At 46.9% G+C, this 12,216-nt stretch overlaps 1 protein-coding gene across 3 annotated transcripts; it reads left to right on the top strand.

The window, feature by feature from the left end:
• Window positions 1–272: 272 nt before the first annotated feature.
• hps3 (HPS3 biogenesis of lysosomal organelles complex 2 subunit 1) lies at window positions 273–12,125 on the top strand. Of its 3 annotated transcripts, XM_023843867.1 has the most exons (18): window positions 273–856; window positions 1,774–2,301; window positions 3,263–3,440; window positions 3,522–3,610; window positions 3,722–3,914; window positions 4,022–4,103; window positions 4,666–4,820; window positions 5,243–5,344; window positions 6,531–6,639; window positions 6,825–7,012; window positions 7,399–7,576; window positions 7,675–7,908; window positions 8,511–8,696; window positions 8,793–8,987; window positions 9,070–9,177; window positions 10,597–10,803; window positions 11,225–11,315; window positions 11,423–12,125. In XM_023843867.1, the coding sequence occupies exons 1-18, from the start codon at window positions 640–642 to the stop codon at window positions 11,551–11,553; spliced, it is 3,171 nt and encodes a 1,056-aa protein (XP_023699635.1). In that variant the 5' UTR covers window positions 273–639; the 3' UTR covers window positions 11,554–12,125. The 3 variants fall into 3 exon arrangements, with proteins under 3 accessions (XP_023699635.1, XP_023699638.1, XP_023699637.1); XM_023843870.2 differs by lacking the exon at window positions 5,243–5,344 and having other exon boundaries at window positions 6,537–6,639; XM_023843869.2 differs by lacking the exon at window positions 5,243–5,344.
• Window positions 12,126–12,216: the final 91 nt, after the last annotated feature.

Raw genomic sequence — 12,216 nt, 5'->3', positions numbered from 1 at the left:
GGAAAAAATCGCTTACAGGGCGATTTAGAAAGATGATAAAATGTTGGTCGCATATTACCATATACCACTTGAGGAACCTTGTTGACAATAAAAAAAAAATCCCCTGGTGTCACGCGAACTGTTAGGGACCACTGCGTCCTACTTGTTATTAGGTAAGTTCTACTTGGGGGAAGAGCTCCGAACTAAAATTGACCAATTAAAGATGCAGCCGTTTTACTGACAGAAAAATCAACAAATCAGCGAGCGGAAATTTACCCCGCCCATAACTGTCACTTTCATTCCGCACAGAACTGAAAGTGTATCACTCTGCGTTTTAAAGGACCCGGAAATAGAATATAGTTTCTCTGAAGAATAAATGAGCTTTGTCAGTCACCCTGAGTGCCATGCCATTTGATTAATGGCTGGTGGGTTGTGGGGTCAGAGCGAACAGGAAGTTCGCGCAGCCATTTGCCTGATCATCACAAGGCGGCTCGGCATGTGATATCGATCAGCTACCAGGGGCCGAGGCGGAGCTCAGGGTAAACGGCTGGCCGCATAAAGACAGCCAACGTCCTCCGACCAAGCGTGCTGTCACTCAAGACATGCAGTTTGATACCTACCTGAATCTCCATCGGATCCTCTGAGCCCTGGACTGCAACCATGGTTCACGTGTACAACTGTCACCCTTTCGCATCCCAGCAAATCGTACCAACCGAGCAGGAGCCCGGACTGGTGTGCTGTGGGGGCGATGCCCTCTTCGTGGTGTCTGCCGGAGGATGCAAGATCGAAGCCTATCAGATGCTGGAGGAGACGTGCTGCTTTATATGTCGCTTTTCGACCATGGGCAGCGTTAAGACCATAGCGTACAATCTCCTGGGTGAGTACAGTATGTTTGCCAAATGCCTCCATTTAAGTAAAGGTATTCGGTATGTGGCGTCTTGTTATGCTTAGACTGAGGAAATGTGACTGCGTGGTGGCATTACGTATATATGTGCTCAAAACAGCTCTGCCAGCATTAAGAAGTGTTGTTTTATTCCCGAAGAGAGGTGTTTCTGATTTTCTTAAAAATAAGTTGGAATCACGTGGTCTTATGAAAAGTGCTCTGTGTTACCAGGGAGGTTCACCACCACTCTCAGGATGACAGTGAAGTCTGAGTATTTTTTTCTCTTTTTGCAGTAGTGATCATAACAGCGATAAACTATTTCTTGAAACAGCAATTTATATTGTAAATACATTTCTGATGGCTGGTAACTTAAAGCAACCTCAAAGTAAAATTATTTCAGAAATATACTTCTTTGAAACATAAAATGAATATGTATTAAATTTTAAAGTTTAATAGTATCTGTACTGTATATAGTATATGTTTATTGCATTATTTTTAAGGTTGTATGATTCGCTAAAGGAAAGATCATTACCATTGTGGGACTAACTACACAACTGTGAATTTGTGGGTATAGACTCACAGGAGATATTCCGTTTTAATCGTTGCTTTAACAACAGACACGTTTAACATAGTAGAACTGTACTGTTTGTTCTTGAGAGGTATAAGATGGCTGCAGTCAGGGATTCAAGATTGAATCAGGTCAGATAAGATGCACTGATGTTAGTCTGACACCCTTGTGATGAGCTGTGAAATTGAGTGGTGTTTATTAAGCCCTGCGATCTGAAGTTAAATGTGAAATTCTCATCCGTCTGCCCTCTGCCTGAGTTATTGTCTTATGAATATGCCACTTTGTAAAGGACAGCATGGCCTGGTCTTTAGGTATGGCTGATTTGTGGATTGCTTTGTTCCAGGGGATTATCTTGTTACGATCGAAGAGAAGAACATGGCCACTTATCTTCGCGCCTACACCAACTGGCGCTACCAAGCTGCGGAGAAGACTCGCGTGGGCGTCCGTCTGCTGGGCCACCTGCTGAGGAGCTCATCTTTCAGAGGCGCGCCCAAGGAGCAGATGGAGATCATCGAGATCCCGCTGGTGGAGCCGCCGCTGTGTGTGGCCTGCTGTCCGCTCACAGGGGACCTCCTGGTGGGCTGCTCCCGGAGCCTGGTGCTCTTCAGCTTGAGGAGGCAGACTGTGGAGGAGCGGCTGTGCGTGCTGGACTTTGAGCGCCTCCTCGTTCTGCACGTGCCGGGCTGGACGCCCTCTCAGGTGGCCTTCTGCGCCGGTTATGTGGCCCTGCAGACGGACCTGGAAGTCCTGGTGGTCAAGCTGGAGAACCTCAGAAGCCAGTCTGTGGAGCGGCAGGAGTGGCAGGAGCAGCAGGAGCACTGTCTGCTGCCAAATGACATGGTACCTGCAGCCAGCAGTGATGAAGATTCAGGTAAGGGGGGTGTCTGGCAGCTGATGGCATAGACCATTAACGCCTACTCAGAGTGGTCCTCAGCCGGGGGCGTAGGAACCGGGGGGGCGGCATTTAAGTTGACTTTGTTCTCTTTCATCTACCCCTCCCAATAAATAGACCTTTACATCCATCCATCCATTTTCTCTAACCGCCTTTTTTAGCGTCGCGGGGGGCCCAGAGCCTATCTCTGAGGCTACAGGCACAAGAAAGACCTTTACATCTGGGTCCAGGGTTCGAATCGCCACCGTGGCTCCATATGTGTGAGTGAATGGTGTGTGAGTGTGCCCTGCGATGGGTTGGCGCCCCATCCTGAGTTCCCTGCCTTGCGTCCGTAGCCTCTAGGATAGGCTCCAGACCCCCCGCAACCCTGAATAGGACAAGAGGTTTCAGAAGATGGATTTATGGATGGAGTGGTGTTCCCCCAGTATCAAACTCTCTCCTGCACTATTGTCCTCAGCTGAGGTGAATCAAAACGTGAACACGGGGTTGGACTTTGTATGCTCTGAAAAGGGATTTGTGATGCTCACCAAAAAGTGAAAAAGTAAAGCAACAACATGTTAAATGAAAGAGATTTTTACTTTTTTGCCTGTTTAAATATATTACAGTTAAGCCATGTATGATAGCACTGAGTGCCTCTTCTTGGTGTGTCACTTGTGTAATGACTTTAATGTCGCTGTCTAACTATGTTGCTCAGTGTTTCCCAATCCGGTCCTCGGGGGACCGCAGACGGTCCACGTTTTTGCTCCTTCCCAGCTTCCTCCCAGACAGTCTACAATTTTGCTCTCCAGTAGGGAGCTGGGAGGGAACAAACACGTGACCCGTCTGCAGGTACCCAAGGACCGGATTGGGAAACTTCGACGTAAATGATAAAACTGTAGCTTTTTCTGCGTTTAGCCATCTCCACTGCAGATTTTTCTGTCTCCTTTCGATCGTCACACAGATGGCAGAAGAGAAAAGCCAGAGGTCCAGCCTGACTCAGATGATTTCTTCATGCTCCCCAAACACCAAGAGATGCTTGGTGAGGATGCGAAGGACTCCGGTGTCTCCGTGTCCCTGGAATGGACCGGCGTGGAGCGCGAGATCCGCAGCCACCTGGGATTGACGTACATCCTGTACAGGTACCCCCCCCCCCCCCTCTCCGTCTGTTGGGTGCCTGGTGCTGCTCCAGGGTCCAGACGAGGTCCGTTTGTTCTCCTTAGGCGGTTTGCCCCTGATTTCTTCGAAGGGTGTCATGTGGAGGACACCAGGTTACATTCCCTGCAGCTCCTGCCTGTCTTCACTGCAGCAGGTGAGTCGGAGGTCCTGAGATGAAACCAAATATGATCCGTGGCTGTGCTCTCGGGGGAATGCATCGAGCTTTGAGTAGCGAATTTTAACGCTCGGTCTTGCATCCTCGAAGAGCCAGGGATCCAGGAAGGGGCCGGCGTTGCCGAGGAGACGGAGCCGACCTGCATCTTCTGTTTTTTCTCACTGCCCAACTCGGGGTACATGTACAGCATCAGGAACACGGTAGAGCTCATCTCCACCTACCAGTACCCCGAAAAGGCCCAGCAGGCCGTGCTCAGCGAGTTCTTCCTGCACGTGATCACCAGGTCTCTCTGCTCCCGCCTGCGCTTTGTGTTACGCCTGCTAGCTTTTATGAGTAACTGGATAATTGAGAGTAAGAGTGTGTAACCAGAGTGTTGTGTGTGTCGCTCAGGAACGCGCTGCAGTGCTTCTCAGTGCGTTGCAGTGCGGTGGCGGCCCGGGCTGTGGACCCCTATATCGACACCACCATGAGGGTGAGTCCGGAAGGATTGGCTGTCAGTCCCAGTGTCATTCTGACCACTTCCTGTTGTATCTCTCCACTGCTGGCGCATACCAAGATTGGTCAAGGTTCATTTTCCTATATTGCCAGAAGTTACTGCAATGTTTGAGGAACCAGTTTTAAAGGTTTCCTTTTGTGGTACTGTAGCCTTCAAAGAAAGGCATTCTGTGTAATGCTTAAATCAGGGTTTCTCAACCCGGTCCTCGGGGACCACCAGACGGTCCACGTTTTTGCTCTCTCCCAATTCCCTGCCAATTGGGAGAGAGCAAGAACGTGGACCGTCTGGTGGTCCCCGAGGACTGGGTTGAGAAACCTTGAATGACATTTTTTAAAAAAAGGGGGTTTAGCAGGATTTTGCTAATACTTCAATATTACCATAGTAAAATTGCAGTAATGAGGGCTAATCATGGCCAACATTGCGTTTGGATTTTGGAACAGTGGGACTGAATGACCGGCATTGTTCTGATATGTGATCCTTATGTTCTGGCTAGACTGACTGCAGTCGCTTTCCTGTAATGTGACTTCCTCGTCCGCAGGCCTGCCCTCCCTACACCATGGAAGTCTGTGCCCTTCGCATCCAGCTGTTCATCGGCCTGAAGATGGTCTGCCATGACAGGAACCACGTTGTCCTGCTGACAGCAGCTGACTTGGAGAGCAAGGAGGAGACGGAGAAGGTCACCAGGAGAACTATGTGCGTAATCAGTTCGAAGGTCATGTTCTAGTTTTGCTGTGCCATCTGGTTTTTGCTTTGCTTTTGTGTTTCCTCAAGACATTTTGACATTTTTATCTACAATTTTCTTTGGTGGTTTTTCAGTGTTAGTTGTCCTAAGACGTAGGGCAGAGCTCCCCAGAGCTCCCCAGTTCCGGTCCTGGGGGGGGCAGTTTTTCAGATGTCACTGCTCAGATGCACCTACTAAACCTGGTAATTAGCCGATAAGATGTGACTGAGCATGGAAACCCGCAAATTCTGGCCCTTCAGGAATGGAATTGGAGAAGCCCGGTGTGGGGGAAGGTCATAGTGAAATGGAGATTATGTTTTCAGACCTTTTTGATGTGCCAGTACTGTATGTGTGTTAATGCACTCAACATAAACACTCTGCTGCTCTATTATAGCATGTCTAAAGATCACAAAATCCTTACTGGGATTTTCCTAGCGGTAGGTATAGAGCCGCCATCCTCATCTGGACTGGAGAGCTTCTTGTACCGTTCATTCTTGTAAGTCTGCATCAGCAGGTCCCTGTGCTGTGTCTGGCCTCTTCCCCTTCCCTGACAGAGCTGACCATGTCTGCACTCCCTACTAAAGTACTCTAACATACCGCTCTGTGGGACTTTTAACTTGGATGTTTCGGGTGAAACTGCAGTGTGAGTCACTCCTTACCGTTGTCCCAAGTGGGGCAAATAGATGGGTTAAAAGGAAGAGCTGTGAACTGGGGGGAAACTGGAAAGAACTGTCTTTAAAATATGTGAACTGTGTCAGAGTGCAGAGAAATTGAGCTAATTTAAAATCACATGAGTCTGCTTTGCAGACATAAGCCACTGAAGTAATATGCTGTAAATAAAATTTGCCAGTCGAGTGAATTAACTATTTAGTAACTACAGCATAGCTATTGGTTGCACAGATAGAAAAACATGTTGTCCTGGGTTTGCACAGAATTCTTAAAAATTATTTTAAAAATGACGACGTTTTCATCATGCAGACAAATCCTTCAGTACAACTGCTTAGTAATCTGATAATCAGTCTTAAAACTACACACCTCCAGGCAAGTAATACTTGGATAAGCATTTCATGTCCATATAATATATGGATGCTCTGATGTTAGATATATTAATCATATAGTTAAATGGCTATAATAGTACTTGAGATGGAGATGGAGTATGCCTTTCAGATACGCACCTGGTTTAAATGACAAATACAGCAGAATGCTTACCGGCTGTGGATGGGTTTTTTTGGGGGTGAGCAGCACACAGAATATTTATCTGTCCAAGTCAGGACACCGGGTTCGATCAGGTCCTTTTAGAAGATGTGGGGAAGACACGTATATGACCTAAAATAGGTGCCCTCCTAATTTAGCTGGAAAATTTGTAGTCAGTTACTCCACTGTTGCTGTGTGAACAAATTAATCTCAATTAACCCTCATTAATTACTAATTAACCCAGAGTTTTAGTTTTTGTTGTATATTTATTGTGTATTTATTTAAATGTATATGTAATTCTTTAATTTCATCATTTGAAGCAGAATTTATTGTCTCTGTTCTTTGTCCCACTGGTATTTTTACTGAAGGACCATGAAAAAATTTTGTTTTCTGTGTAAAATTATATATTAGATAGTTTGCCTGGTTGATTACATGATTTGCTGTGGACCTATAGAATTGACTGGTGCTGTTGACCCCTCCGGCCCCAGGTCTAGAAAGACTTCAGCTCCCAAACCAAGGGAACCTAGTGAAGGCAGCCACGGTTGGAACCTGTACGTGGTCAACACAGTACCCATAATCCCACTGTACCGAGAGATGGTATGGAACACCTGCATACAGTTGAATTTTACCTTCAGTTAAATCTATGTCTCATATACTGCTATTTTATAGTGTGCTCCATTGTTTGAGGGTAATGCAGAATCATAATGCAAAGAAGCACTTTTCGGTTGCTAATGGAGTATAGTTGAGTGAAACAAGGCCTTTTTACTTCCCGCCGCTGACAGGTGGAGTACAGCAGGAGTTACGAGGCCACGAATCCTCTGTCTCAGAGCTGCATCCACCTGCTGAGCGAGGCTCACTTGCTCCTGCGTGCGGCGCTGCTGGACCCCCGGGCCGGCGTCCCTGCAGACGGGCAGCGGCTTGAGGAGGCCTTTCGCGAGAGCTGTGCTCAGCTGGGGGACTGCTACAGCAGGTGGGAGCCAGACCCCCCCCCCAGAGGGCGGGTTAACTCCAGAGCAGGACAGGTCCGGTCAATATTTACGCTTTGTGTCACGGAAACGCCATAGATGCTGACCGGGAGAATGAACCCAGGATTCTGTGTAATGACGTCTTTTTTTCCTCATACCTTGATGGATTTCTGTACTGCATTTTGTATTATTATGATCATTAAACATTGTCCAGCATGCACCTGTGTATTTTATTGCAGTGTTTCAAAATCCGGTCCTTGGGGGCCCGCAGACAGTCCATGTGTATCTGGAAGGGAGCAAAAACATGGACCGTCTGTGGGTCCCTAAGGACTGGATTGGGGAACACTGGTGTAATGTTAAAGAGCCACTTTTTAATTTATTTATGTTTAAGGTTCGACAAGCGGGACTGTCATTTGGCACTTCCCTACTACAAGATGTCTGGTCTGTCTGTCACTGACGTCATCCTGAGGAACGTGGCCTTCGCAAGGACCATGATCACCTTTGGCAGAGGCTTCCTGTTTTTCCTGAAACATTCCCTGTACGAAGAAAGCATGGATGAACTTAGCGAGGTCGAGTACATCAACCGCAGTGGTGTGAACTACGTCTATATCAATAGACATCGACACCAACAGACCTCGATACTGATGCCACGCTTCGGTCTTTGCAGGAAACCGCAAACTTGGTGCTCGACATTTTCGCGAGCGCCGAGCTGGCCCAGCTACCCCACATCGTCAACAGCCCCATCATGCGCCATAGCAACCCCGCCTCCGCCCTGCCGCTGTTGGAGAAGCTGGAGGCAGAAGGCGGGCCGTCAGTGACTGTCACGCTCACCAAAGCCGCACTTCATCTCCGCCTGGGCAACCTGCAGCGGTACAAGCAGGAAATGGACCGGCACACAGAGGTAGGGGGGCGGCCGCACCCAGACATCGTCACGGCAGCCGGCCGGCGACGGCAGGGATGGGGAACGATGGGTAAATAATGTGCCTGAAAGGTTTAAAAAGACAATCATTCTGAGTGTCATTTGCCAGTTGGGTTCCCTGGCAATAGATAAAAGTACCATCACTGAGGTGGGAGGGAGTCATTACCTAAGGCAATGTTTCCCAGTCTAGTCCTCAGGGACTTGCAGACAGTCCACGTTTTTGCTCTCTTATAGCTTGAACCGGGAGGGAGCAAAAATATGAACTGTCTGGCAGGGATCTCGAAAGGAGCAAAAACGTGGACCATCTGAGGGGTTCCTGAAGACCAGATTGGGAAACACTAACCCAGGAGGCTGACAGTCAGTTAATACCTGTGATCTTCTGGCCATGCATCTCCATAATTCAGAACATTGCAGTCTTGCACGGCATCTAAAGCTATTTATGCATGGCACCTGTTTTAAAGAGGTGAATTATGGGAGCCAGGGTCAGGTTTTCATAACCACCTGAGGAAGGGGGGGCTGTCAGCGGAGATACTGGAGAACGATGTAACCAGGCCGGAAATGTAATGACCTCGCCACTCTCACAGATGCTCCAGGTGTACGGCTACATCGAGGAGCCCAAGCTGCTCCTGCACGGCCGAGGGAAGGCCATCGTTCCCACTGCCCTCGCCCAGAAGCTGAAGGACACCCAGGACGGCCTGCTAGTGGCTGCAATGGTGGCCCTCCACGAGAACAGCAAGGTCAACCTCGAGGAGGCCGACCTCTTCTTCTTGGTAGGTCTCTCAGGCTTCATATAGCACAGTACTACTCGCACCAGGCATGGACATAAGCTTCAAAGGCTCTCCTGCATGTCATTGTGTGTCATCCAGGAGCTGTGCAAAGGTGCCACAGAGTTGGAGAGTGGCCCTCAACTCCTGGTAGATTTCTGGGAGGCCCTCGTCGTGGCCTCGCCGAGCAAGTCTGTGATTCAGGAGCTTCTGTTCCGCCTGGTGTCAGTCTACATTGACCGCATTACCAACAAGGAAAATTATGGGGTGAAACCGCTGAAGACCACGGATGATCTGGTGAGCCCATCTGTACTTAAATGTTGCGCCCTGGTCCCTTCCTGCAAGATGACCCAATGAACTGAATCTGTGTTTGTGGCAGATCAATTCCTGCTGTCACTATGGCCAGCTGTTTCCCTGGGTGAGTGTCCTCACACCCTTGCATTTCAACGTTGCCCACGACCATCAAGAAGATCTGCAAAAGCTACAGGTCAGTTTGCCTCCTACCTTATTCTAGCGTCAGTAGTGTCATAATTAATATTGAACAATAAGCAAAGCATTAATGCATTTTAATATTCATTATAATATTTAATGGCATGATACATGTTTATGAACATTTTATGAAGCTCTGAAAGGTCTCTGAAGATCTATGAAGGCTAATCTTACCTGTTCACTGTAGATTGAATACAAGAATTAGTGTTACAATATGGCTTAGGTTAGGGCTGCTCCATTCTGGCAAAAAATCATTATTTCGATTATTTTGGACAATAGTGAGATCATGATTATTTGACACGATCACTCATTGACTTTGGAAATATCATGCATTCACTGAACCTTTAAAAAACTTGCCTTTTTGACAGTGGATTTCCTTGAACTCCTTGAATAAAATGCGACTGAGAAATTAATAAAAAGGGTCTGGAAAGAGGTGCTTGGGATTCATAATGCAAGACAAAGAGGAGCATCATCACAAAACAAAATGCAACACAATAATGGTTTTATCTCGATTGTTATGTTTTGATAATCATTGGAAGCAAAAATCGTAACTGAAATTTGATTAATTGCTCAGCTCTAGCTCAGGTTTGTGCCAGTTTAAGGGTTAAATAAAACATTTTCATTTTATAATGTCAAAGAGAAGCTGTTTAAATAAATGTTCCGCTAACAATTTATTTTAACATCCAGCTAACATGAAACTTAGCATTAAAAAGCCACCTGGAAACAATTCACACCTTCATTGGTCTGGTTCCTTCTTAGAAACGGGTCTGGTTGTTTTCACTGGGCCGTGTTACTTTTAAACCGTTACCCTTTTCTCAAAGAATTTCCCCATTGTGGGATTAATAAAGTCTAATCTTAACCTGTCCTGCCTGCCGCCGGATGCCGTTTGCCATTTCACTCTGTAGTTAAAACCATTCCCTAAAGTTCCGGCTATTCAGCCAGCTTTCAGTCTCTCTTTTAATGTGACAGTAAAGTTTGATTATTATTATTATTTTGTCTTTTCTAAATCCAGTTTAAATTGTATTAGACTTGCCAGTTGCTCGAACTTGATGACCTTCTGTGGAACAATTTGCCAAGCAGTGCACAGTGCACACACTCCTCAGAAATGTCACCTATCACATCCCAAGCCTTTATTAATCTTATAACTGTATTATTATCCTAATATTGATTAACTAATTTTGCTTTTTTAAATTGCATTTATTTATATTGTCTAATAAATGAACACATAAAATAGAAGTATGTACGCACACATTTGATTATTCCCACACGGTGCACCCATATGAAATAGCGATTTAATTTTAGCGTAATGACGCTTCTGCTTTTGGCTATTTTTACCCAGGATGCTCTGCTGTGCAGATTTAGTGCAGACATGGTACTGCTTCCAGCTGACTCTCTCTCTGCTCACTGTCTCCCTCAGTCGCTGCTCTGCGGTCCTACGCTAGACGTGTCGTTCACGCTCCCCCTGCTGGAGCGGCTGTCGGACCAGGACCGCGCCGGCCTCAGTGTCCATGTGCTGTGCACTACCAAGCTGGGCCACCAGGAGCGCTCCATAGACCGGCTGCTGGACCTCTGCCCCCAGGCCGTCCTTCCCTATGCCAACCACCAGCTGCACCATGAGAAAATGGTACTGCGACACGCAACTCCTAACTAGCTCCTAACCTCGTGTTACCATCGCTTTTAATTACAGCTGTTCAGCTGTTGCAGCTTATTATGTGGGTATCGATGATTTGAAGAGAGCCCAAATGTAAACACCCAAAGCGTGGGACAGGGGTGTATACAGGGGGTGGGGCCACTGGCCTGAGCAAAAAGCTGATTGGCCGCTGGAGTGCTGTCACTCACTGATTAAATACATATAATTGGCTAATGATAAGGTTGGCCTTTCTTATGACCCCACCTAAAAAAAAAAATCGTAGAATCACCACTGGGGGTGGGGGGATTTCTAGCAGTCTTGTGTAATTGCTGTGATACAGTTTAAGTGTTCATGGTTCAAAGGGCTAAATCATCAATAGCTTTTTTTCCGAATAATATATTTTTATTGTGCTTAGGTACTTTGGTGGAAAAAGCTTTTTCCAGAGCTCTGTGACAGAACCAGAGCCACTGGAGGAAAGGATGATATCTTACTGACCGCACTGAAAGGTACGCTTCTGTTACGAGCACAGCAGCACTGAAGCAAAAGCATCTGGATAAAGCAATAAAGTGAGTGTGGAATCTGAACCGCATGGCATGAACTTCTTTTGGCACAGAAACACTGAAGATGGTTTCCATGGAGCTCAGCCCTCTGGAGTTCTTGAACCTGCTACCAGACGATGGGACGGCCCAGTTCTTCCTCCCGTACCTCCTGGAGTGCGGCCAGAAGCATCTCCTGCCATCGTGAAAGCGGCCAAACCGGTCCCCGCTAGAGAACTACCACGGATGGGGTGGTGTGACACACTTTGTCAAGTGTGTGTAGCAATAAGAACGCAGCCTTACTTGATTATAGCTCTGAGTATATATAGATAAAAATGTGTGTGTGACACTGATTGTAGAATTTGGATGGAAATCACTAGTATTGTACAGAACCTTTACAACTGGATGCCAAATGTTGCTGCTGCTTTTGACACTCAGCACTCAGACGGCTGACTGTCGCACGGCTGACTGTCGCACGGCTGGCTGTCGCACGGCTGGCTGTCGCACGGCTGGCTGTCGCACGGCTGGCTGTCGCACGGCTGGCTGTCGCACGGCTGACTGCTATCTGATATTTGTTTGCTAGGCAATTTTTATGTATATAAAGAGAATCCAGTTCCTTCTATACTCAGATATACATCATAGGTGTTACTTGTAGGAAAAAATAAAACGACATAGAATTTTTCCTTTTTGGAAGATGACATAACTCTTACTGTTATCTGCGTATAGATAGCTAATAATACGCACATAAGCTGTGAATAAATATTTATTTATGATGCATAATTAAGGGTTTGTACTGTTGCTTTATGCCAGCAGGGTTGGTGCAAATCTCGCCTCTGACCTGTAGGGGGCGGAGTTTTCCTGTTCTCTCCGT

This window comes from Paramormyrops kingsleyae, chromosome 15 (assembly GCF_048594095.1).
Source record: "Paramormyrops kingsleyae isolate MSU_618 chromosome 15, PKINGS_0.4, whole genome shotgun sequence".
NCBI lineage: Eukaryota > Metazoa > Chordata > Actinopteri > Osteoglossiformes > Mormyridae > Paramormyrops > Paramormyrops kingsleyae.
Note: the sequence above shows the minus strand (reverse complement) of the source record. Positions and strands in the feature narration are given on the sequence as shown.

Excerpts from the sequence above, each read along its gene's own strand:
- hps3 (XM_023843867.1), top strand. The coding sequence starts at position 640 with ATGGTTCACGTGTACAACTGTCACCCTTTCGCATCCCAGCAAATCGTA. Across the intron at positions 5,345-6,530 it reads TTCTTGTACCGTTCATTCTT|GTCTAGAAAGACTTCAGCTC; the intron begins GTAAGTCTGCAT and ends CTCCGGCCCCAG. Across the intron at positions 7,577-7,674 it reads GCATGGATGAACTTAGCGAG|GAAACCGCAAACTTGGTGCT; the intron begins GTCGAGTACATC and ends CGGTCTTTGCAG.